Genomic DNA, 26,003 nt, shown 5'->3' on the forward strand with positions numbered 1-26,003 from the left:
TTCCTGCCTTACCCACCTCCCTAACTGACACAGGCCTGGAACAGGGCTGCTCGTTGCCCATGATGCTCCCCAAGAAAGGTCGGGGTTATTTCCGATAAGTCTAGGGAAGGATGGGGTGAGGAAGAGGCATTTATTTTTCAGAGATATTTTTGCCTTTACCAGAGTTCCTTGGAATATGCCCTTGCCTACTTGCTCCCTTCAAGGGGAGGATCCAGGCCCAGACAGATGTGGTGTCTTCAGTGTCCAATTCATACCCGCCTTGTGCCAGAGTCCGTTATTCTGTAAATTGAGGCCCACCTGAGGTGTTGTAGCACCATCAGCAGTTAGTGATGGTTCATTAGACTCCAATTAATAATGAAACCCAGGATGAGCCCATCGTTTTGCTGAGAATAACAACCATGCTCATGTCTTAAGTGGCATCCTCCGGAGAGCTAAGAGACCACAAGGACCAACTGCCCATCTTCAGCTACACCTACATAGAATGGGGGCACTGTTGATGGCTGAGTCAAGGTAAAGTGGGGGGATGAGAAGAGAGCTTCAGGCCGGCTTCTCCCTTCCAGATTCAGCACCTCTCCTCTTTGAGAAGTTCCTGGGCACAACTTCCTACCCAGCATTCCCAGGGGAGCTTGGCCAAGGCCAAAAGTGTGAGGACTTTTCCCTCCTGCTTGTCTGGCTTCAGAGGACATTGCAAAGGGGTATGGAAAGAAGAGAGCTTGAGAGGGAGCTCAGTCAGGAAGGCCCACAAGCCTCTCTCTCCTGACTACACCAATCCTCTAAACCTGGATCAACCAGACGGTCCCTCTTGTGACCTATGCATGAAACCAGCTCCTAGCCTGCTCTGAGCCTTAGGCTCTGTCCTCCAATTGGGAAGGTCCTCTTCTTCATCTCTGTGAGTTCTACCTTCTTTGTGGAACCTTCCCCCACTGATCTAGCCAAGTAGACTCAGAAACAGGAATGCAGCCTTTGATCATCTTGTTCAGACGACCCTCTGCAGAGCCAACACCCCAACTCCTGTCCCTGTTGCATAAGGCTAGGTTTCTGGATCAGGAAAAGGAGTTTTAGTGCTTTCCAGGGATGGAGGGAGGCCTCTGGCCTTGGACTGTGACTATCTCTTATACTTCTGGAAGATGGGATAGGCTGGCCTCTGTGGCTCAGAGGCTGGCATGGGGGATTCAGGTAGAAGAAAATTGTCCTGCCTTCTCAGATCAGACTGAGATTCAATTATGACATCCCAGCAGCTGGCCTGAAGGACTCAGTCTGAACCTATCTTCCCATTCTGTGTCTCAGGTAGGCCAACAATAGGGCCATGGTAGACCCTATCAAAGGGTCACAAGACCTCTTGTCCCACTGCCCCTCCATCTAAAGGTCTTCTCTTTGTCCATCCTTTCCTATGCCTGCCTGCCTATTTCCTTCCCAGAGGGCACCTGAAAACATCCCTCTGGACTTTCCTATCCTCCTAGGAGCCTGCCCAACCAGGACCCCAGTAGCCAGTACAGACCTGAATTCAGGCCCTTCCCTTTCCTTTGCCTTCCTGGTGACTTTCCTGTGATGTGATGGGCACTCAGGACAAGCTGGGCTGCCTGTATCCCAGACTACCAAAGCCCTGCCTGGAAGGAAACCAGATCTTGATGATTGCGTGCACTTTGATGCTTTGAGGGGAGTGGGAGGCTAAGAGGGCCAGGAGGACCAACAGGGCAACTGGGAGAGGTGGCTCAGGTGTGAATAGGAGACTGTGAGGTACTTTGAGGGTTGGTAGATAGGGTACTAAGAATGGATGACATTGCAACATACAAACCTCTTTGGAGCACGGTGTGTGGGGGCAGAGGGGTGGGGGAGTTGTGTGCCTCCAGCTCCCTTTCTGTCTCTGTCAATGTCCTGTGCTCTTCCACTGCTCACCTCCACTCAGCAGCAGACCCTGGGAACCAGACAACACATCTCAGTCATGACCTTGCAGGAAGAAATTTGTTCTCATTCCCTCCCACTCACAGCTGCGCTGGGGCCTGGCTCCTCTGCCTCCTGCTGGGGTGGAAGTGAGCCCCAGGGACCTCAGGCTTGGAACTGGGATTTGTCAGAGACACTGCATAACCCTCCTGCATCCTGGGGGAGGGGTGGGCTGTATCTATCACAGCTTGGGGCCCAGGGCTGCCCATCCTGCTACAGCTGGATTAAGTCTGAACAGCAGGCATCACTGTTAGTTCTTCCTGCCTGGCGCCAGGCTGAAGAGCCAGGGCAGGGCTTTGGGGACGGGGGGATGGGATTTTCAGTCCTTGCAAACAATCTGCAGGGATGCAGGTCTCAGAGAGGCCCCAGTGGGCCCTGAGGTTGTACTGGGAGGTCTGAGGGAACTCAGGACCTGGGGACCTAGAACTCAGGAATGTGTCCAGCTTGGGGTACAGAATGCGGGGAGGGAGTGGAGGGTGAACTGGTTCCCTGCTCCTATTCTGTAAGGAATCCGAGGCCCCCTCTTACTCTCCAGTTTCTAGAATCGCATCAAGGCCCAGAGGAGTCAGCTGTGCCAGGAAAAGCCATTACCCTGACAGCCTCCCTCCACCTGCTAAAAGCCTCCCCCTTCCCCTGGGGCCTCCCTCTCATGCCTCCATCTCCTTCACCTAGCCCTGGCCACCTCTTTGGTGTGTATATTCAGGGGGGAGGGGAGACTTAACTCCTTCTAGGCTTGAGGGGAGTCAGTCCTTGGCTCTGCCCCATAAATAGTCCCATCTCTCCACCTGGAATTCCTCCAGCCCACTGCCAGGGGAACTCCTATAAAGAAGGGGAGGGGAACAAGGGGCTATAGAGATGTGGGGGTCGGTGGAACATAGGCTGGCAAGTACAGGTCATGGATTCCGATCTGAAACCTGTCCCTGTACTGGTTGTGACTTGGCGCCTTTGGTTATGTCTTCTCTGGCGCATACGGAGCCACTTGAAGATCCCTGGGAAGCCCCAGAGATGAGCCAATATCATTCTGTGACTTTTGGGGTCTAGAAGGACGACTCTCCTTCCTCCTGACATACCCTCTGTGCTCCCCCTTTCTGGTGCTCCTGTGTGCTCCTCTGTGCTCTGCGGGTATAGGATGCTGCTCGGGGACACAATGAGGCCTGATCCTGCATTCGTGCTGCAAAGGAGCAGAGGGTGGGCAGGAGGGACCTGGAGAGCTCTAAGATCTCTGACTTTGAAGGTGCTCTCAGGAGAGAGAACCAGGGCACAGGATGGCATGAGAAGGGCCTTATATAGCACCCACCCCTCAGTGAGCCACGGTCACAGAGCAGGGAGGAAGGGACGCAAGGGGTGGAGGAGGCAGGCTGAGTTCCACTGCCCTGCCAGGCTAGATGCCTTCCCTCTCCAACCTGGCAGCCTTCCACACACCCCCAGGCCACAGCAGCCCTTCATAATTGTAGGGCGCCCATTCTGTCCCTCAGGATCCACAGGCCGTGTGTCTGGACAGGGCTCCTTCCCATCCCAGTCCTCCCTCAGGGCTCACCTTCCTTCCCCTCATGCTGCCCTCTATCAGGTCCCTTCGAGAAAACACCAGGTCATTCTATATGACAATTAGGGAAGAGCGTGAACTGGGGCCTCCTGTTTGCTAGGAGTGTTTCCTTCTGATACTCAACTGCCCTCTGTGGCAGGCACTAGTTAGAAGAGTAGAGGCCCAGCGTGGAGCCAGTGGCTGGGGAAAACATGGGCTTAGCCCCAGATCTCTGAGCTTTAAAACCCGTGCTTATCCAAGGATTTCACATCTTGACCAGGGCAGCCAGGGATCCCCATTTGTAGAACCAGAATTGAGTTATGATGAGAAGAAACCAGTCCAGGGCAACCAGTCAGGGTCACTGAGGCTAGGACAGTCAGTGCTATGAGTTGATAATAAGGAATTACATTTTATTTATATACTAGTAATTAAAAGTAGTAAAAGGGCTGGAGCTGGTAACTCAGTGGTAGAGTGCTCGCCTAATATGCACAAGGCCCTGGGTTCAATGTTCAACAAAAACAATAACAATAGTAAAAGCAATAATAATTACTAATAATAATTACACTTTTATGATACTTAAAGATGTGCCACGCACAGCACGTGTAAATCACTTCATTCCCACAGTGGCCTTACAGGTTGTTGATCATCCCCATTTTCCAGATGAAGGAAAGAAAGCAAAGGGAAGCTATCTACTTTGCCCAAAGTCCCACAAGCTAATGGTGGCACTGGGATTTGGAACCCAAGTGGCATGGCTGCAGGGTACCCATTGTCATACTTCCTCTCGAAGCAGAGGAGTCCTCAGTTGACTCCTAGAGCTTAGAGATGTGACTCTCATAAGAATGGTTAGGAGCTGGGCCACAGGAGCAGGGCCACAATGTCATTAAGTCTAAAGAACAGAAGCAGTGGTGAGGACCAGGAAGTTCCTGGAAGAGAGAGGCTTGGCTGGACTGAGAAGGACTCCAGACTGGTGTTACTGACGCAGGGAGCAGGTTGGGTCTGAGTTTCTGGGGTGGCTGGCCTGCCCCACATTCCCTTTGGGGCCTCTGAGGGTGGGCTAAGGTCTGGTGAGAATGCCATCCCTCCTTCCGACCTGGATTGATTGGGACCCTTGGTACAGCTGCCTCCCCTGCTGGATGTGTGGTGTGGCTCCCTGCTGCAGGCTTTCGGGGAGGAGTACTCACCCCGTGATTGCTGTAGTTAATGTGGCAGCATCTTTTACAGCCCTCCCTGACAGAATAACCAGAATAGCATCTTCAACACGAGGAGCATTAACTTTGGAATTGAGCTGTCTGATGGCTTTGGACACGTAACCCAGATACCTTTGGGCTACACTGGGATACAGATTCGAGCTCCCATCTCAGGGGGGCAGCCTGGCCCTGACAACCTGTGAGTGCTTGAGGGTCTGAAAATCCTCACTATCACCCCCATGCCCAGCTACAGGTACCAGGCTATGGGTGCCCAGCCTGTGGCCTTGGGAACCTGGGCCAGAAGCATAGAAAAATGAAGATCAAGAGGATTGGACATCTGGGAGGAGCACCACACAGCCACACTATTTAGAGACTTCCTCCCACTAAACAGAACCTAGAGAAGAGGATCAGGTCAGGAAGAGGGTCATGTACACAGACACCTAGAGGGGACCTTCCCTAGGAACACTCAGGAAGTCTGATCAACATGGTGGCTGGTGGCTGAGTCTAAGTGAAGGCCACAATAGTGGCCAGTAGATGGTGTGACCCCAGAGCAGGCAGGGCAGTCGAGGGGGAAAGCCTGGTGTCCAGGCCAGGGATGAAGGATGACATGAATGTCTATGTGTAGAGTTTGGGGGACCTCTCCAAGTTCTGTCCACCTTTCATCCAGATTTATGGACATTGGAATCCTGGGGCAGGCACGTAGCAGGCAAAATGCCTCCCAGATTCACCCTGTCCCTCTCTCCCCAGGGAAACCACATCTAAAGAAGCTGACAGACAGAGCTCCAAAGCAGTCACCTCGGTGACCTCAGAGCCCACCAGATCCCCCATCTGGGGGGACACAGTGAAAGTGGAAACCCAAGCCGAGAATTCAGGGCAAGAAGGTGAGGCTGGGGGCTGGGTGGGCTGGTGTGTGGGGGAGGGGCTGTGAACATACCCACCAGCCGTGGAAGGCAGAAGCGTGGAAGGCAGAAGCGGGTTCTCCACTCAGCACAGCTGGAGGCCACCTGAACCGCCTCCCTGGGCTCAGTTAAAAGCATTAAAAAAAAAAAAATCATAATACCGTCACGCCTCATCTCCCCAGCCTGCTGGAAAAATGACTTGTTCCACATAAACGAATGCAAGCTTATCTTTTTTATGACTGTTGTTATTATTTTCATGGTTGTTATTACTGCTGTCTCCCACTGAAATGGCACATTACAGCTTCCTGGCATGTGCCCATACATTGATCATTGGAGTCACCACCTCCCAGGAGGAACCGTGATGCTCCCATTGCTTAGAAGAGAACACCGAGGTTCAGGGAATTTGAATAACCAGCTCAAGCTCAAGTACTCAGCATAGAGTCTAGGATTCAGTATTGGATCCAGCACTACATGTTCTCACTGGAGCTCCTGTGTTCTAGCTGCTTCCATTTATGTTTTTTTTTTTTTTTTTTTTTTGTTATTCTTTTGATTTTTGCTTATTTTGTACTGGAGATTAAACCCAGAGGTGCTCTACCACTGAGCTACATCCCCAGCCCTTTTTATTTCAAGACAGGGTCTCACTAAGTTTCCCAGGCTGGCCTTAAATTTACCATCTCCTGCCTCCACCTCCCCAGTAGCTGGTGTTACAGGCATGCCTCACCACCAAGTTTTAGTTTTTATTCATGTCCCTAGAATGGACACTTATCCCTGCCTATTCCTCTCTGGGTGTCGGACTGAAACCTCCAGGTACGGGTGTACATGCACACATGTGCACACTTGTGTCTTTCATGCTGTGGGCATCTAACATCTAGCCTGGTCGAGAGCTTGGCTGGGCACACAGGAGTACTGGCTGGCTGGTGCAGGAGCTGTGGGGCACTGGCAGCACAGATGACAGGCCCAGCTGCATCCCTGGTCTTATCCAGTCAGGCTGACTTCTTGTAGGTGACCCTCTCCCCTCAAAATCTTAGAGTTCCTTTTCACCTCACAGAGGGCAAGAGCCACTGCCAGAGACTGTGGGAGAGGGAGAGGGAATGGGCAGGGAGCATCCCGTGAGAGGGGAGGAGGCAAATTTGAGGTCCATTCAGAGAATTTTTTCCTGCCTGTAAAGGGATACATGAAACTGTGGGGATGGTTTGAGACAACATTAAAAAAAGAGGACATTGGCTGAGGATTTCATGCAGCTGCCTGTGTGTGCCTGGGTGCGCATGTCTCTATGGATGCCTGCATGCTGGCTCATGTGTTCTTGTGAATGGTATTGTGTGTGTGTGAATATGTGCTATCTCTGTGCCTGTAGGCAGGCATGTCTGCGAGTCTTGTATGTGTGTATGCATGGGTGTGTCTGGCTGCAGTAGTGTGATCTGTGTGCCTCTAGCAGTGCATGTGTATTGTGTGTGTATGTGTGTGTGTGTGTGTGTGTGTGCGCACTTGAGCACATGCACACATGCATGTGCATGCAGGAAGTCAGGGGTCGTGGTATGTGGACCTGGGCTGGATCCTGTCCTGGGCTGTATACATCTGGGATGAGAGAGGGAAGGATGTGATGAGGTCGGTGTCCTTGGGGTTCATCTGTGCAGCAGAGAAGCCGGCAGGACTAAACACGAGAGGGATGGAGGGTGAGAAGGCAGCACTGGCAAGCAGGGAATATTGGCAGGCACCTCTTTGCAGATTGAAGTAGCTTGTTGGAACCCGGTTGCTGTGGTGATGCATGTGGTGGGGGTGGGGGAGATGGGGGCCAGGCCAAGAGGTGGGAGGAGGGTGGGAGGTAGCTCAAGGATGTGTTAATGAAAAGCAAAGGGGGAGTTGCAGACCCTGGGTCAGGGCCAAAGCAGGCGGGTGTCAGAAAGGGCCTCTGGCTGCACAAAGGGAGCAGTGGGAGGCCGGAAGGCGAAATGCCCAGAAAGGAAGCTGATGAAGCGTGCTTGTAGCATGCGGACAGGAGCAGGGAGGAATGGCTGTCCACTCCCCCAAGTTACAGCTCATCTGCCAGCTGCCTAACTGGAGCTCCAGAGATGATGGCATGGGAAAGGCAGGGTACTTGTCTCCTGCTTGATCTTAGCAAATCCCAACCAGATCCAGGAACTCATGGTCCCAAGGGAGTGGGCAGGAGGAGCCGCCACCTACACAGCTATTGTGGCCTTGATCCAGAGCACTGGAATCCCCCAGCTGAGTTCTGCCCAGGGCTGGATGAGTGTGTGGAGAGCTGCAGTTGATTAACAAGAAGGAAAATCGTCACAAGGAGCATTTGCACAGAATTGTGTAACTTAAAACACATTCTTCTCCCTCAGCAATCCCAGGGAAGGGACAAGACTTCTTTCTTCATTTCTTCCTTCCCTCCCTCCCTCCCTTCCTTTCTTCCTTCCTTCCTTCCTCTCTCTCTTTTAAAGTGTGAGCATTTTTCAGAGCAGGTCCACAAAGCCCAGAGAGGTTAAGTGACTCACTAAGGGTCACAGAACAAGTCAGTGTCTTAGTAGTGGAACCCAGGTCATCTGGCTTTAAATCCCTCACTTCAGTCAATCTCAAAGCCCCTTTCCTTTGAGCATGAATCCCACCAGCTCTTAGCTGGTGTCTTTCCCTCTCTGTGTGTTCAGGGTAGCTGTGGGGAAGAATGAAAAAGGAAGAACAGTTGGTAAAGCCCTCAGTTTCCTTCTGATCCAAATGACACAATCCCAATCCAAGCAACCCAGCTGCTGAGTTTGGGGTTAGCACTAGGCTTCACGTTGGCTGAGTTTTCAAGGACCAGCAGCTGTCCTTGGTGCTGAAACTTCCCCTTCCCATGAAGAGAGATTCCCAAGGGTCTCCCTTGGGCACATTACTCCACCCTTCCTTCCTTTCCCATTTTTCTATAGATCTCTCCTTTATCTCCTCCCTCCTCCACCTCCCTCATTCCTCCTCTCTTCTTCTCTTCCTTTGTTCCTTTCCCTTCTTTTCTCTCCTCAAATCAGACTTTCAAGAATGACCAGATGCCTCAAGGGTCACCAAATCCAGCCTCACCCATCATCCATTTTCTAGCTGTGTGATAGTGGCCCAGTTATATAACCCATCTGTACTTCATTGTTCACATTTTTGCAGCAGAGATGGCAAAACCATGGTGGGAACTTGTTGGAATAATGGTCAAGGAGTGCTCATTCAATGTCTGGTATACACAAGTACTCAATAAGCAGAACCAATGTAATTCCCGGGACACTGGTGTTTTCCTTAAAGTTCATCCTGAAGTTCATGCCATTTAATGATAAAAATGTGGTCTTATTTGGAAGGTGTTTACTAAGTGGAGCCCTATTCTTAGTGTTGAGACTAGTTTTTATTTACTTGGAGTAGACTTTTATTCATAGTTGCATCAAAGGATTTCTTCAACAGACCACTTTCCCTTATTGAGTTTCCTCACCTGAAACTATGGGAGTTGACCCCTCTCCATCCTGCAGGAGCTGATTGGGAGTGTTTATGTCCAATGGAAAGGGCCTTCCTGCTTGCCTGTGTATCTCTGTGTGCACTTGTGTGTCTGTTGCTGTGGGGGTGCAGTTTAGTTTTGTGTGTCCATCCCTGGGCTGGGAATTTCTTGGCCATAGGAGAAATCACATTTTAGAGTCCTAACTGCACCTGACATGGGAATTTGCCCTGTTCAAGGGCTCAGACAGTGCTTGTGGAGTTGTGAGCACATGTGTTCCACGCATGTGCTCCTGCTCTTGGCAATGTCTCTCGCCCCTCACTTTCTCACCTCACTGGGAGGTAAGATGGCCTGTTAAACCCTGTTCTGACCCTGTGTTCAATTTTTTTCTTTCCAGATGTGATCCTCAAGGTGGTGGACAACAAAAATAAAGAGGAGCTGTTGTCCTACACAATCCCCATTAAGTACTTGCGTGTCTTCCACCCCTACCACTTTAATCTAAATGTAAGTCACAGCACTGGCCTCTGGGCCTGACCTCTGGCCAGAAAGGGGGAGAGCTGGTGGGAAGGATTTTGATGCCCTCAAATAATCTAAGAGCAACCTTAGACATCCCATGCTCACTCCACAGTATGACTAGCCTAGAACCATATGGCACTCAGAAATATCACTCCTGGCAGATAGATAGAAATAATGCCCATAAGAATTTGAAATTTTCATAGGGCATGATGGTGTACCCCTGTAATCCCAGCTACTCAGGAGGCTGAGGCAAGAGGATTACAAGTTCAAAACCAGCCTGGGCTACTTGACAAGAGCCTGTCTCAGAATCAAAAAGGGCTGGGAATATATCTTAGTGGTAGAGCTACTACTAGTTTCAATCCTAGAAGGGCATGTGTGGGGGGGGAGGATTCATCTCCATAAAATAACCCAATTTGCATAAAACAACTACCACATTAAATGAATACACCAATGGAAGATTTCACATATAACAAAAGAGGGAATGGATCTAAAAATCAAGGCAATACAGTGTTTACAGAGTACCTACCATGTTCCAGGTCCTGTGCTAGATGCTTCCCACACCATCTAGTCCTCAAGGTGAATTACATTTTGCCTACATGAGACTGGGGCTCAGGAAGAGGAATCCTCTCACCCTGGATTACAGGGCAAGCAAGCAAGGGGCAGAGTTGAGGATGAGCCCAGGCCATGCAACCTCTTAAGCCAGTTCTTTCTGTGCTGTCTCCACATGTTGTGTTGGCAGGAGGAAGGCCCAGGAGAGGTTGGGGCATGTGGCAGATAAAGCATTCCCTGGAATGCATCCCTGTAGGTTACAACTGAGCACCAGCCTGGACCTCCCAGGTTAGTTCTCCTGCTCTCATCCAGTGTTAATTGGGGGAGGGGAGAATTTACTCCTTCATTGCTCAAGTACTTATGGCATCTACTATGTGTAAGACATTGGGCCACCAATGAGCAGAAGCATCAGGCCTCTATCATGAGATAGAGTAAAGAAAAATGTGAGGCCAAATTGTCTGGGTTCCTGTCCCAAGTCCAATATTTATTAGCTGAACACCCATAGGAAGCCAGTTAACCCCAGGCCCCATTTTTTGTCAGCATTCCTCCTGCCACAGTCATCTGGAGGGTCCAGTGCAATGAAGGGTAAAGTCCCAGGTACATTGGAGATACTCAGTTTGGGTAGTCTCCCTCCTCTGTCCTATTTATTTATTTATTTTTGTACTGGGGATTGAACCCAGGGGTGCTTAACCACTGAGCAATATCTCCAGTCATTTTTTATATTTTATTTAGAGACAGGGTCTCCCTGAGTTGCTTAGGGCTTGGCTAAGTTGCTGAGGTTGACCTTGAACTCATGATCCTCCTACCTCAGCCTCCTGAGATGCTGGGATTATAGGCCAAGTGCCACCACTCCAGGCTCCTCTCTCCTTCCAGGACCTTTCCAAGAAACTCTTCATCATAGCCCCAGGGGTCTTTATCTTTAGCAGGCCCCAACAGAACCCAACCCCAGGCCTTCAGGATGAAGCACAGGGTCATCAGGGAAGCAAAGATCCAGAGAGATGAATGGCTCCCCTTGGAGACCCAGCAGCTCTAGTTTGGGGAAAATTACCCGGCCCATGGCCCTCCATCCACTTACAGCCCAGGCCTTGTTATCACATCTTTACCAAGAGAGCAGATAGCAGAGTCTTTGTGAGGGCGATGAAATATCCAAATGGAGAGCAAAGATTTATTATATTGATTTCCTTGGAAGGGCTCACAGGGACCATGAGCTTTAATTATCAGCTTGGAGCCCCAGTGGAGCAATGCCAAGTGATCATCTGCAGAGGGCTGGATTTATGACCAGCCTCTGCCCCTTAGATAGTCTCCTTCTTGTGTGTCTTCTTCCCCTACCCTGTCTTCAGTCCACTCAGCCTGCGAAATCCAGCAAGGACACTGCAGAGCCCCAAATGTATGCCACTATCGTTCGGAAGAGCAGCTTTATCCCCCACTACGTCGGCTATGACCACACAGCTCTGGAGGTACCCAACTGTAGCCTTCTAGGGTGGTGGATGGGGTGGGAAGGGGCCAGGCTTAGAGCAGGCCCTGGGTCTTGCCCTTGACCATCTCTGACTGGACTGAGAGAATGGAGTACAAGGGTCCAGGGAAGAAATCAAGAAGGGAGAAAGCAACTGGGTCTTTCTAAAATAGCCAGAGTAGTTTATGAAGTCAAACCTTGATCTGGGATAAAGGTGCCCTAGTCAGTCTTCCCCCACTGCCCTTGGAAGTGAGAGAAAAAGGGCTGAGTGGGAGCTTCACTCTTCATAGTCCCCTGCCTGGCCATGCTGCAGAAAGGACAGGAGTCTCCCACAGCTATGCTTCCCCAAATGTCATGGAAGTGAGGGTGAAGCTCTGTATGCCCCATCTTGGCCCATAGCCTCTGACTGTTTTCAGTCCTAACCTTCCCTCCTGAGGTAGCAGCTCTTGACCTAGGGCCTAAGTGCCCCAAACGAAAACTTAGGGTCTCCCTAACACTTGCTGGGGTTTGGCTAGTCTGCCAATTAGGTATCTGGGAGCTCATTTGCTCATTAATTCAGTCAACAACCATTTACACAGCCTCCTCCATTAGCCAGGCCAGGACTGGGTCCAGCTTGGCCCCTTGACCTATCACCCTGCACCCCTTGGCCCTTCTGCAGCTTCAGAAGGAACAGTTGATGCTCAAGAAAGACATAGTCCAGGGATCTGGTTCCTCTACCCTTCCCCACAGCCTTCAAACTGCCCGTGAGTAGCCGGTTCACATCCACTGTGGTCTGGGTACCATTTACAGGACCCAAACTCTGGTCTTCCCATACCCCAGCATGGCGGTTGGATCTCCCCAGCCCCCTATAGCACTGTGAGCCTGGCAGGGCAAGAACTATTCTTGAACCCTATTTCTATGTCACAGCTGGGGACACGGAGACCCAAGGGTGTATGGAGTCTGGCGTAGGAGCCCAGTGCTCCTGACCCACAGCTCTGCTTCCCCATAGCCAACAGGCATCCCATCTCTCTCCTTTATTCTATCGTGCCCTTTCCTGAGGACAGCCAGCTGCTCACTCATACACAGAATAAGGAAGAGTAGCAGTATATGGCCTTGCTGTCCCCAGGCTGCACTGCACAGGGAGGGAGCCACATCCAGAAGATATGGGCAGAAACTTGGACCTGCGGGGGGCACTATGGGACTGCCCCACCCCAGCCGCAGTCCTCTGACTTGTGGACCTCTCTGGCCCTCAGCACTCCTGCTTTAGCACAGAACTTCCCCTGTCTATATGACAGATATGGCTGCATGAGCAGATGTCTGCTTCTAATGGCAGACTGGAGAGCACAGCAGGAAAAGAAATAGCTTCTGTTACTCACCAGGCTGTCACAGACAGGTGCACTTGGGCAGCTGTCTCATTCACACATGACCAGAGTCAGTGCAGAACAGGTGGAAATTACCCCCTGCCCTTAGACCACCCCCTTCAGCCCTTACACCTGTTGGAGTCCCGTAAGCAATGGGGCCTTACAGCTCTCCCGTGAAATGACACCTTCAGAGATTCACTGGGAGACTTGGTGAGAGCTGAAAGGCCCTCAGGACTATTTTGAGCCCTTATCAGCTGATATGTGTGTGGAGTTAGCTGGCAACCAGGTGAGATGGGTCCTGGCAGAGGGACCTTAGGAGAGGCTACTGAGGGAGAGGATCCAGAACAATCCTCTCTCCGGCCATTGAAGGTCAGAGTTAGAAGGATCATGGACATTATGGTCCAAATCCTTAGTGTACAAATTGGGAAACTGAGCCCAAAGTGGAACAGGGACTGGCAAGGTGATCCAGCTGGAATAGGCCTGGCGAAGTCCTCTTCCCATCCCAAGGTTTGCCTGAGGTGTGGTGCCTCAGCTGTGCCCAGATCCCCTTCCCCTTCCTGCTCTTCTTCCTTAGAATTCTACCATTCTCTAAGATCAACTAAGACCCAGACCCTCCCTTGGGCCACTACCTATCTCTTCCCCCACTCCCAGGTGTCTGTATTTCTCTTTCATACTCAGACAGAGGCAACCTCTCCCTTCTCTGTCCTCCCTCAACAATGTGATACTAATTTGTCCTACAAACATATATTGAGCTCCTGCTCTGTGCCAGGCACTGTGCTAAAAGCTGGGAATGCAACAGTGACTGAGCCAGGGATGGTTCCTGCCCATATGGAGCTTGGGCATCAAACAGACAGAAAATAAACACAACATTAAAGAATAAGCACAAGCTAATGAGTGCTGTGGAAGAGGAATGCAGGGACCAAGGGAGCGAATGGTTGGGCTGCTTGAGCAAGAGTGGCCAGAAGGCTGCTCAGAGGTGGTGCCATATAAGTTAGAGGAGGAGGAGAAGCAGTAGCCGTGATGAGTTGGTGGGGGGTGGGGGCCCAGGCAGAGGAATCAGTACATGCAAAAACCCTGAGGCAGAAACAGGAAGAACATGTTGAAGAGTGAGGAAAAGAGTCTGGAACAAAAAGAGGGGGCTGGGAGTTGGCAGATGTGGCAGAAGAGCCAACGAACTAACACATACATACAGGCCTTGGCAACATGGTAGGAACTATGGAATGAAGACTGGGGGTGGAGCTCAGTGATAGAGTGTTTGCCTAGCAAGCATGAGGCTCTGGGTTTGGCCCCCAGCATGCAAACAACAGAGTCTATGGAAAGCATTCTAAGGAGGCCACTGCAGGGTCTGAAGCAAGGGAGTGACGTGAAGACCCCATGCATTTCTCAGAAGACTGTTTTTACCACAGTATGTCAACTTGCCTGGGAAAGGGAAGATTGGGCATGGGAATAGAAGAGGAGTGTCCCCTGGGGACACTGTCCATTTCTTCTCTGCTGCATTCCACCAAGAGCACGGAAAGTAGCACCAAGGGATGACAGAGGACAGAGATCATCATGGGCAGGCAATGGTGGGTGGGTGACAGCTGGGATCTGATGAAGAGAGTAGTCCAGAGATGCTGATGTTCCCTTCCAAATCAACCCTGGCTAGGGAAGCCTTGTGGTGAGCTGGCACCAGGGGAATCCAAGGAGGTCTGGCTGTAACCTCTGACCTTGGGAAGTTCAGTGTAGTTGGAGAAACCAGACCTAGGGTTGGTACTCTCCATTTAGGTGTCCTCTCACAGAAAATCTAGTCAGAGACTCTGTGTAGCCCAGAACAAGCCTGGATAAGGTTTTTTGTCCCCTTTGATTGACAGAAACTGAGAGGAGCCAGGACACCTAAATTAACCCTAATTCTGTCCCAGGAGCCACAGGGGAGTCAAGGGTAGAACCCAAGTCCCCTGACTCCTCCCAGACCCTGACTCTTGTGTCACATCTTGTCCCCAAAGACCCCTGCTATAAGACATTTCACTAAGTCCCAGCAGTGCCCTAAGGAAACTGGGGGCACTTACCTTTCATCAGAGAAGGCTGCTTCCTGAAGCAGGGCAGCCCTGAGCAGAGCAAGAACCAAGTAAGGCAGGGAGCAGGGAAGAGCAGGTGAAAGGGGCAGACCATAGCTGGGGAAGGAAGAGCAGGCAGGCTGGCAGTATCTGTGGGAGGGCTGAAGGCCACATGGGCTTCACCTGCCTCCTCTCTCCTCCAGGTCTTCCTCCGGGGAGTCAACGAGCCAATGGTCAACAACCCCAACCCCATGGTAGTGGTTGCCCGTGTGGTTCCCAACTATAAGGAGTTTAAGTAAGCAAAGCCCAGGGGTGGCATGGGTGAGGAGCTGGGAGCAGTGGACAGAGGTTGGGAAAGGCTGTCACTGACACCACAGGAGCTCCAGAAACCTCCCCTCCCCCAAGAGCTCCCCAAACCCCCTCCCATACCCAGATCTGAGGTCCCAGAGAGCTTCCTGCAGCAGAGGTCTTTCTTTCCCCTAGAGACTTCAGACCTCTGGGAAAGAGGCAGCTGGGACAAGCTGGGGAAGGGGATGAGGCCTGCATGGAGCCTGAGGAGCTGGAGGGAGCCAGTGTATGAGGATGAGAAGGAACCTTTACCCTTCCCAGCCTGCCTCCCCAGCTCACACCCACCATCCCCACAGTTCCCTTTCCCACTCTAGTTCAGGGACACAGGCTCTGCCTCCAAAAGAAGGCAGCCTAAGGCCATCTTGGAAATCTGTGACATTAGCCCTACCTGGGAATTCTCTTAGTCTCCTGGAAGTCTCCCTGGTCCCCCAGCCCCAACTTGTCCCCACCTTCCCAAGACCCCCTTTAGAGTTTGCTGGATTCACAGTCCTCAGGAGGGGATTCGGGCTAGTTTGACCACTGGAGGTCATAGAGGCCAAGTGAACATGGTTCCCCAGTGAATATGTGCTCTCTGTGACAGAATCTCTCCTGGGAGTTAGATCTCTGCCCCTTGTCACTTCCACTGGTTCTGATGATCCAAGAGAATCCCCTAACTCATGTGCACCCCCTGTGGAGTGTTTATGACCTATGAGCCCCGCTTCTTGCTTGTTGGAGGAATGAAGATGACTGATGCACTAATGTCCTGATGCCCAACAAGCTCAAAGCTCAGAGTCAGTCTCTCTCTCTCTCTCTCTCTCTCTCTCTCTCTCTCTCACACACACACACACACACACACACACACACACACACACACCTCTCCATACCCCTCAAGCCATTCTGACAAGAACTTCCGAAGAAGAGGTGGTTTTTGTGTCTGATACTGGGGATTGAATCCAGGAGTACTTTTTCACTAAAGGGTCTTGTAAGCTGCTGGAGGTCTCACTAGCCTCATGCTTACAATCCTTCTGCCTCTGCCTCCAAGTCATTGGGATTACAGGTATGCTCCACTGTGCCTGGTTCACAAGATCCATTTTAAAGATGGGAAAGCTGACCTTTCCAGATGTGGCCAAGGCTGCAGCAAGTAGTCAATAAAGGGACCTGGGAGCTGCAGCCCATCTCTTAACAAAAATGAGCATTTCTAAAGTTTAGGCTAGCTGTTGGAAGGACCACGGTCCTCCAGTCATGTCACAAGATTCCAGCCTGAATGAGGCAGGCCACTGCACTCTACACCTCTCTCCCATCAATCCAGAGTCCAACAAGGAGTCCCAGCTGCCAGGCTGAGGACAGGGCCAAGAGTACTAACCCCTGTCTCCTTGCTTCCCCAGGGACAGTCAGGCCAGACAGAGCGCGACCTCCACAGGGCTGCACATCATTCCGCTCTCCTTCCCTATCCAATCAGTGATGAGCTTTGATGTGCCTCCGGTCAGCAAGAATGGGTACCCTCAGGTATGGTTCCTTCCCTCATTTCATCCTCTCACTGGTTCTTACTTCTGGTAACTCACCCACATGTTCACTGCTTCACTCAGTCAGCCATCAGTTGACTGATGAAAGAGAGTTTGCTCTATACTGCTACAGACCCAGGGCAGGTCTTGTCTGTCAGGGAACTCTTGGTCTGGTGAAGATAGGAGTCACACAGGTGGAAACATTAAACATCAACCCAGAGCATCTATCATCTAATATCAAACCAGGAAGGACAATCAGAACAGCAAAAATCAAAGCAGACACAAGGACAGATATTGTATGATTTCACTTATATGGGATTCCTAGAATCAGCACATTCACAGAGATGGAAAGTAGAATAGTGGTTACCTGGGGCTAGGGAGGAGGAAGAAGGGGGAGTTCAAGTTTCTGTTTGGGGTGATGACAAAGTTCTAAGAATAGATAGTGGTGCTGGTTGCACAACAATCTGAATGTATGTAACACCACTGAATTGCTTAAAATGGTAAATTTTATGTTAAGGATATTTTACTACAATAAAAAAGTTTTAATGGATCAGAGGAGAAGGTTGTGAAACCTAGGGGCATTCCAGAAGGCAATCTTGACTTTTTGATATGGGGAGGGTCGGTACACGGTGGTTGAGAGCAGCAAGAACACAGTTTGAGGTACAGATACCCGGGATATGTACATGCTGGGGGTGGACAGGAGGGCTGTGTGTCACATCACACTAAGTTGAGGATGATGGCGTACACTGATAATGGCTGGGTCCTGGGTAATGGCCCTGTTGGTCTTTTCCTGGTATGCACGTCAGTGGGAGCTTATCCTACACAATGGTTCCAATCTGTCTAGGAGAACAAAGGGGTTCTTGGAAGTTCCTCCTCTTTTCTATCCACCAGCACTCATATCTGGCACTGCAAAAGTAGAACAAGACACCCCTTTGGAGTCCCAGCCTTCATTTAAAGGCAAAGACATTTGAAGAAGGCTCAGACACAGGCAAGAGTGATGGTGGCAGGGAGGAGTGGGATAAAGGGGGGACCCTGGGGACAGAAGCTTCAAACCCAAACCAATCCTCGGCCTGATTTCCCCGGAGTCACCTCACACATGGCCCTGCATTTGCCCAGAAAATTATGAACCAATCAGCAGGCTGTCCCAAGAGGCGGGAGGCACTGCCTGCTTTAATGAGTGAGCCCCCTCCCGTCCCTGGGCCCTCTCCCTGCCTAACTAGCCTGAGTGGGGGAGGTGCCCCTCACTATAGAGAATTCCCCAAGGCCTTTTCTATGTGTAAGACTTGAGGTCAGGGATCTAGGATACTTGCTGAAGGTCACCCAGCACCATGGCAGCTGGGTCAGGTTGAGAACTCACTGGTAGCCTGCACAGAAGTGCCCAGGTACTGGCAGTGAGCAAACAGGAGTGAGCTGCTACAAGGGGGTAGGGTGCAGTGGTTAGCGACCTACTGGGAGGGGCACCATCAGCAGCCCTGGACTTGGGGTTTACAACATCTCCCGCCCTGTCCCCTCTGAGCTGCAATCTCATCTCTACAGTTGATCGGGTAGGGATTTGACTAGGTGACTTCTAGAGCCTGTCCTCTCTGATATCTCGGGGTACAGTGGTTTCTCACCAGCTGCCACCTTACCGAAGTAATATGGGCAGGGGTTGGAGAGTCCAGCAGTCTTGGGTTTGATCCCAGCTCTGTGACTAAATAGCTATGTAACCGTTGTCAAAATGCTCAATTCCTCCAGACCTACTCATTCCTATTTTATCGGGCTATTAGGAGAACTTAAAGGATCATCAGGGTGAAACAGCCAAGCACAGGGCCAAGTTAAATGGATTCGGTCCCCTTCAGACCTGTACCTTTCTTAGTGCTAAATGCTCCCTCTGAGGCCAGCCTCCCAATTGTCCTTGTTACATTGGACTTCAGGTAACAGAAAATTTAACTCAGATGGACCTAAACATTTAGGATGATTATTGCCACATGTGGCAAGAAGTCTTGACATAGGATGCTGCCAGAACTGGCTGTTCTCAAAAGACATGGAATCTTTTTAGCACACCGAAACTGCCTTTTTAGTACCCCAAAAAGCTCCCGAGGCAAGATGTTTGAGGCATCCCATTCAGATAAGAACAAAGGTCAGATAAAGAGGGTAACTTCTTAAGTGTGGTTTTTATGAGAAACCTTTCTTTGTGCAATACTCAAGGCCAGAGTCCCAGCACCCTTCCTGAAGGTCACCCCACATCATGGCAGCTGGGCAGGTTGAGAATTTCACCAATCCCTCAGCAGACCTCCCCTCTCATCTCATTGGTCAGAATTGGGTAATATGCACTTCTCTGAGCCAATCAGTGAGGAGGGTGTGGCTCTACCTTGCTGGTAACCAATGTGCAAAAGTGTGGAGAAAGGAGCTTTCTGGATTAGAGGGTGATCTGTTGCCTGCCAGGCAGGAAGGAGAATGGTGATGAGATGGGTGGACCTGTGTCTCCTTCACTGCTCTCAGAGCCTGGTGAGAACTGCAAAACCGGAACTTTGATGAGTTCAGGGATGGTGGGCGGTTAGGTGCCTGAGATTCACCCACTGGATCCAGCAGGCTGCTCCTGTTGCCTGGCCTCCTGCAGGGCTAGCGCAGAGCTCTCAGGAGCTGAAACACAAGCAGGGTTGAAAGATCCATCTGAACCATACACCATCTCCTCCTGTCTTGGCCCAGGCTCTCAAGGGGCCCTGTCCCTCCCCACAGACTCCTCCCTAGTGCTGGCCTTCTCTCCTGCGTGGACCATTGCAGCAACCTCCCCCCAGGCCATTTCCATCTACCCTCTGAGAAGCAGGCTGGGCATTCCCTGCCTGGGACTGGGTCCTTCCCTTGCATCCCTCATCCCTATCACCAACAGAACAAAGACCCCCTTAGCCAGGTCCCTTAAGACAGTCCTGTGTCTCCTCCAGCCTCCTGGCTCATTGCTCAATTCACTCAGGCATCTCCCAGTGCCACAGGAGGACTTGCTGTTCTCTACGTTGTCACCTCCGGCCTTCACCTCTCCTGTACTCTCAGTCCAGGTGCTGCTCCTTTCCTGCCCTCATCCTGCAGGCCTCCTTGCCCCAGGTCAGAAGGTGTGGCTTCTCCTCAGACATCCACAACCTTCTACATGGATCCTAGGGGTGTGTGTGAATGTGCGTGTGTACACGCATACACATGTGCACATGTGCTCACTTAGCCCTATCGTCTTGGAAGGTGGTGATCTCTGGGTAGGGGTAGGTCTGGCTTTAGCTCCCCCATATTCCCTGCAGCACCCACATGTGTCTGTCATGGAGATGTCCCCCAGTCAACATTTACTGGGTTCAGTTGAACTTTCACTTAATAGCAAAATGTCCATTGTCTCCTTCAACTTCACGGTAAGCTTTCAAGGTATGGATCATAAGACTTCTTCTCAGAGAGGTCCCAGAGAGGGTGAGGGGTTTATTGAAGGTCACACAGCAAGGCTGAGGCAGACCCAGGCCCAGAGTCCAAAGGGCCTAGCTCCCTGGAGGCCCCACCCCAGCATCAGCTACCTGCTGTGACTCTCCCAGGTTGGCCCCCATTATGCCTGGGCAGAGCAGGCAGCAGTAGGTAAGTGGGCCCAGAAGAAATAGAAGGAGGGGACATGGGCCCATGGAATAAAGGCTCTGTCACCAGGGAAGGTAAGTCTGCCTCAGTGGCCCCAGGGGTTAATGGCTTTTCTAAAGATCACAGCTGAGGGTTAATCACATGCCTTAATTCTATAGCCCACTCTGGCCTTTCCCATTAGCATCTGCAGGCAATGTCTACCCCCACTCTGCCCCCACCCAGCATATACATCAGCCTTCCCAGGGCCCTGACATCAGACTCTGCAGGTTATATTTAACCTTGAGTCACACACACACACTCACACACACACGAGAGAGTGAGAGAGAGAGAGAGAGAGAGAGAGAGAGAGAGAGAGAGAGAGACAGAGAGACAGTGAGACTGACCCTCCCTCCCCAGTTCTAGTCTGAAGGGATCTTTCCTGGGGGACTTACCCTGGGAAACCATTCAGGGAAGTGGCTGTCCCTCATTAGGCAGGCAGCCACTCACCACCTCTTGCTTTATAGACCCCATTTAGACACATTAATAGGTCCCAGAGCAGACAGCTAGCATCCATTAAATAACTCTCTTCCAGGGTGGGGGCAAGGAATGGGGCAGCAGGGGGATGAGCCACAGGTCCTTCCTGAGTGAACTAATGCTTAGCAGCTGGTCCAGGCCATCTGGATGCCTCTCTGGTACCCAGGAGAATGGGTGTCTCTGGAAGGGACATGGTTTGGGGATCAGTCCTGAAAGATCACTCTGAAGCTCCACAGAACCCAGAATCAGCTTCTCTGGCTTAGCCTGGTGGCCAAATGACCATCCCTAAACTTCATCTTGAGTGTCTTAGGGTTACTCCACTCCCATCACCCCAGTCACTACCCCCTGACCCTGCACTGGCCACAACCCATCTCCCTGGGGGCTGGCCAGGCACAGCTGAGCCTTAAGCTGGGCTTGGGAATACCAGAGCCAGCTATCGGTGTGACAGGCATCAGGGCCCCACCTCCACAGAGTGGGACAAAACCCATAAAGATACTCCTCCTTCCTGCAGCAGCAACAACTGGAGTCAGTGGAGCATGCGTACTGATCTTTTTTAGCCATGACCTATTTCTACAGGGGAGCAGGAGGTGGGAGTGGCTGCCCCTGTTGCTGACAGCCCCTGATGGGGCAGAGGCAAGGCAGCCACTCAGAGAGCCTGTGCTGGTGACCACAGCCCCTCCCTGCACTGAGGCCCCACAGGGCTGCCTCCCATCTCGCCACCTTCCAGTCTCTGCAGATGCCAGGCCTCCCCCAGGGTCCTTCCCCGTTCCAGTTCTCCACACATTCCATACTCAGTGCCACATCCACATTTCATTGCTTGTGCCCCTTCCCACCCAGATCTTTCTCCCTCCCTTTACCCTACCCAATCTCTAGTCCTTTGGCCTTAAGGGCATTTTCTCTGGCCCCCGCAGAATGTCTCATGTAGTTCCTTATTTGGGCATTGGAGTCGATGCTATCTTGTTTCATTGTCTAAGTTGTCCCCATGTGTATGTATGTCCCAGCTGCTGGCTTAGTGTGCCATCAAGTGCCCCAGCACTGGACGGCCCACATCACAGACACATCAAGGCTCTGCCACAGCCTTCTGGGAGGGGATGGTGACAAAGATAGGTATCATGTCTAATTTCACATTTAATGCTACCTCTAGCCACAATTATAAACATTAATGCAACACTTTGGGAAAACAGTTCACCAATCAAGCACCTTAAAAATATGCTTGTCCTTTAACTCAGCAATTGTTTTAGGTATTTAAACCAAGGAAATAATTTGGGATACAGAGGTATGAGGCAAAGAGCATTTAGTGCAGCATAACTGCAAAAAAAAAAAAAGTGAGGAGAGGGAGAAAATAGGCCACTTGGGCATAACAGGATAAAGTCACGGGTAAAAAGAATTTCTTAATGACTCCGGATATGCCTAGGTTTTGATGGTAAATGAGAAAGGAAGAATACTGAATGGCAATTACTGGAATGTATGTACAAAATATGGCCAGAAAACAAAAACCAACACAGTTTTATGAACAGTTTTCTTTAGCGTAGGAATATAGGGGTTTTATGCTCCTTTTAATTTTATTGTATTTTCTAAAATGTATTCAATAAGTATGTGCTGCTTTTGAAATTGAGACAATCATTTGTGGCATATATATATAGACACACACACAACTGGATGTCTGAACTTGGGAGAAGCTAAGTTCAGACACCTGCTCCCACCCTCTCTTTCCAGCTGTCCAAGCCTGGGGGACCTCCAGAGCTGCCCCTATGGAATCAGTCCTTCCTCTTCCAAGGCCGAGATGGAGCCACCAACTTCTCCAAAAACGCAGCCTTGGTGCTAGAGTACTACTCTTCCGCTTCAGGTAAGTGTCTCTGGTCCCACAGCAGAGCAACCCTGCACCAGGAGATCTGTATTTGTATGAAGGGGTGTTGGAGCCATCTGTCTTTGCCTTCTGCAAAGATGGGTTAAGGGTCCCCAGGTGCCAAGACAGACTCCCAGTACAGGCAGACAAGTAGAGGAGGATTCCTGGCTGGATTCCCTGTCCAAGTGGCAGCTGTAGGGACAAGGCCAAGACACATAGGCCTAGTCCCATACTAGCCTCCTGGCTTTTACTGCACCCACCAGTAAGGAGGCAGGGGTGGAGTCCCAAGTTCATGGCTCTCAGAGCCCACGGGGAGGATGGGGGAGACAGGATTCAGAGACAAGTTGATCCATCGTCTTACTTCCACACTCTGGAATCAAAGCCCCCAAAGGACAGAGACAAGGATGATCCATAGAAATACCCAAGGGCACAGACTCTGTTTAGAGTTGGCTTTGAATTCACAAAGGCTTGAAGACTGAAGAGAAGGGATGCATGTGTAGGTGAAAACCAGGAGCAGGAGAGCAGGTGTGGGGGTGGGGTGGGAGAACTAGATCTCCGTATCAAAGGAAGGGGTGCAGGTGGGCCCACAAGCTGGGATGAGAGAAGCTGGGTGGGGTCTTTGGTGGGAACCCCAGTTGGTCTTTCTCCCACAGTGAAAGGCAGCGAACCATGGACCTTCGGCAAGCCCCTAGGTGTCTCCGTGTTGCCGCTAAAGAGTCGTTTGTACCGCAAGATGACAGGGAAAGGTGTGAAAGGGCTACGTATAGAGCGGCTCCCCATCACTGTGAGTTCCCCTGCCCTAGAGGGTCCCCCACCTGGTCCCACCTCCCCTGCAGATCTGCTCCACCTCAACACAGCTTCCAGGAGAATGTGGTGAAGCTGAACCCTGGGGGATCTCTCCAACACCAAAGATCAGTCTGGTTTCTGGGGCTGAAGAACCAAGACAGAGAAACCACCTTTGGGGAAGAAGGACAGGGAGGACCCCCCGGGGACAGTGACAAGAGCTCAAGTTCCCAGCCAGATCTGGGTGTGAATCCTGTCTTGCCCCATCCTCTCCATGGAACCTAAGGCAAATCACTCTACCTCTCTGGACCTTGGAGTCCTCATCTCTAAGATAGGATCAACATGCCTGGGACACAATCTCTATATAACAGGAGAGTCAAGAGCTCAGGTTCTACAACCAGAATGTCTTTCTGGGTACAAATTCTGGTTCCACCACTTACCAGCTTACACAACTGTGGGAAAATTGCTAAAAGTCTCCACACCTCAGTTTCCTGCTCTATAACTTGGGCATATAGTAATAGTACTTTTCTCATAGCATTGCTGTGAGATTTTGTCAGGAAATACACAAAGCACTTAGAATATGTTCTCAAAATAGAAATAATATTATTATTGTCAACCTTTTCCCCTAAAATACTTCTGGCCATGCTGACATAGATGATATCAACAAATAGGAATTTCTACTCTGCCAGGAGATGAACCTGGAGGTACCATTCAGGTCTCTATGGAGTCAAGAGGGGACTATGGAGGTGGTGAGGGAGCAGAGGCAGAGGCCCTGACCTCAACCCCTGCAAACACCTTCCTAGGAAATGCAGAACAGTGGGCAGAGCAGAGGCCCGAGGCTGCCCTGGCCAGAGTGGACTGACTGCTCCCTTCTCCTCCCTAGGACACCAACCTGAAAACCATAAGTGGTGAGGCCCCCACAGTGGATCTCTCCTTCCAACTGCTTTCCTCTGAGGTAAGGCTGTGTGCCAAGGGGACAACAGGGCTGGCAGATGTGTAACTCCTCCTTGAGTTCCAACGTCTTTCACAATCGCTGGCCTTATTCAAGGCCAGGGGGCCAGAGACTTCTGGGAGAAGGGAACTGCCAATTGGGATGCTAATGTCTGAGGGTGATTTGAAGCACCAGAAAACCAGAGGAAAAGCTGAGGTTAGGAAGAGGAATGCTTAGTGCAGAGGGCCACCTAGACCTAGGAGTCAGTCTCTGATCCAGACCAAATCAAATCTGTTTCACTGAGGTCAAGGTTCTACAAGGGTAAATTAGGATCAGTTTGTTTCTGCTGTTTCACAAAATTAGCAGCTTAAAATAGCACCCACTTACTAGCTGACACTTCTGTAGGTAGGTAGTTCCACACAGTGTGGCTGAAATCAAGATGTTGAAAGGGTCATATTTCCTCCCAGAGGCTCTGGAGAAGAATCTGATTCCAAGCTCATTTGGGTTGCTGTAGAATCCTGCAGTGTTGGACTGACATCCCAGATTCCTTGCTGGCTGTCAGTCAGGGACTCTCAGCTCCTGAAGATCACCTATATTCCTCCTTACAGTGGCCCCTCCATCTTGATGCCAGCAGCCATTTCCAAATCCCCCAGACACTTCAAAATTTTGAATGCCTCTCTGTTGGCAGCCAGAGAAAATCCTGTGCTCTTAGAGGGTCTGGTGTGATAAGGTTAGGCCCTCTGGACATGTCCCTATTTTAGGGTCAGCTGGATCGCATAACACACCAGAATCACAAGCACCATAGCTGACCATACTGCAGGTTGCAAGGATTATGGCATGGAATCTTGGGGGTCTGTTGTGAGAATCCTGCCTACCACAGCAGGGTTGGTCCAAATGGAAAGGCACCAGAGGCCCAGCCCTGCTGATCCTCTAGCTAGCTCTGCCCAGGCTCCCAGTCCTGGTTGGATCCTAGTCACTGGCTACAGTGTACCTGACAGACAACTGCTAGAATTTTCTCACTTTCCTCTCTGTGGTTCTGAGATGGGGGTGGTTTGACCAGGAACCCAGGAAATGTTCAGGAGCTGATGTCTACGCTAACCCACTCCTACTAACTCCCCATGCTTAGAAAAGTAGTCACCAGCTCTGAGGTAGTATTTAGCCCTGGGCAATGGGACCTCGCCATGAAGAATAAGGGGAGGTCCATGGTACAGGATATGAAGGGGTACCTCTAGGAAGGTACCAGCCCAAAAAGATCTCCCCCCAAGTCTCTCCCTGCCGTGTGTGTTCAGCATTGTCCTCTCAAGAGTTCTCTATTTCCTAGTGGGAGAGAGCTAGCTAGCTACACTCTGAGAGCACCCCCACCCACCACCACCAAACCCAGCGCAAGAACAAGAAGCACCAAAGGGGGCGGTCACAGAAGAAGCAAAATCCAAGAAAGGGCATATGAAAATTTTCACAAATTTCTCAGATAGGACCCCAGCCCTCCAGGGCTTTTCCCAGGGTCTGGAATCTACCAGTGGCCACCACCAGCCCCTTCCTCATCTCCCTCTGCCTCCTGCTCCCTGCCCTGGGCACATGCATCCTGGGACTAACAGGGGTGTTGGTGCCTCTGGTCAGGGGCCTGGTGGACCCGGGCAGGC

At 51.0% G+C, this 26,003-nt stretch overlaps 1 protein-coding gene across 2 annotated transcripts in view; it reads left to right on the top strand.

Annotated features, from left to right (window-relative positions):
• Positions 1-26,003, top strand: part of CCDC33 (coiled-coil domain containing 33) — a 104,201-nt gene that overhangs the window by 33,506 nt on the left and 44,692 nt on the right. Inside the window, exons 4-11 of one of the 2 annotated variants that reach the window (XM_079127315.1) lie at positions 5,398-5,531; positions 9,389-9,495; positions 11,397-11,513; positions 15,086-15,177; positions 16,595-16,715; positions 22,520-22,649; positions 23,303-23,433; positions 24,316-24,387. In XM_079127315.1, the coding sequence (XP_078983441.1) occupies positions 5,398-5,531; positions 9,389-9,495; positions 11,397-11,513; positions 15,086-15,177; positions 16,595-16,715; positions 22,520-22,649; positions 23,303-23,433; positions 24,316-24,387 (904 nt within the window). Of the gene's footprint in view, positions 1-5,397; positions 5,532-9,388; positions 9,496-11,396; positions 11,514-15,085; positions 15,178-16,594; positions 16,716-22,519; positions 22,650-23,302; positions 23,434-24,315; positions 24,388-26,003 lie in introns of those variants that run through there. The other variant, XM_079127318.1, reaches the window with a different exon arrangement.

Source organism: Sciurus vulgaris (genome assembly GCF_902686455.1).
Source record: "Sciurus vulgaris genome assembly, chromosome: 2".
Taxonomy (NCBI): domain Eukaryota; kingdom Metazoa; phylum Chordata; class Mammalia; order Rodentia; family Sciuridae; genus Sciurus; species Sciurus vulgaris.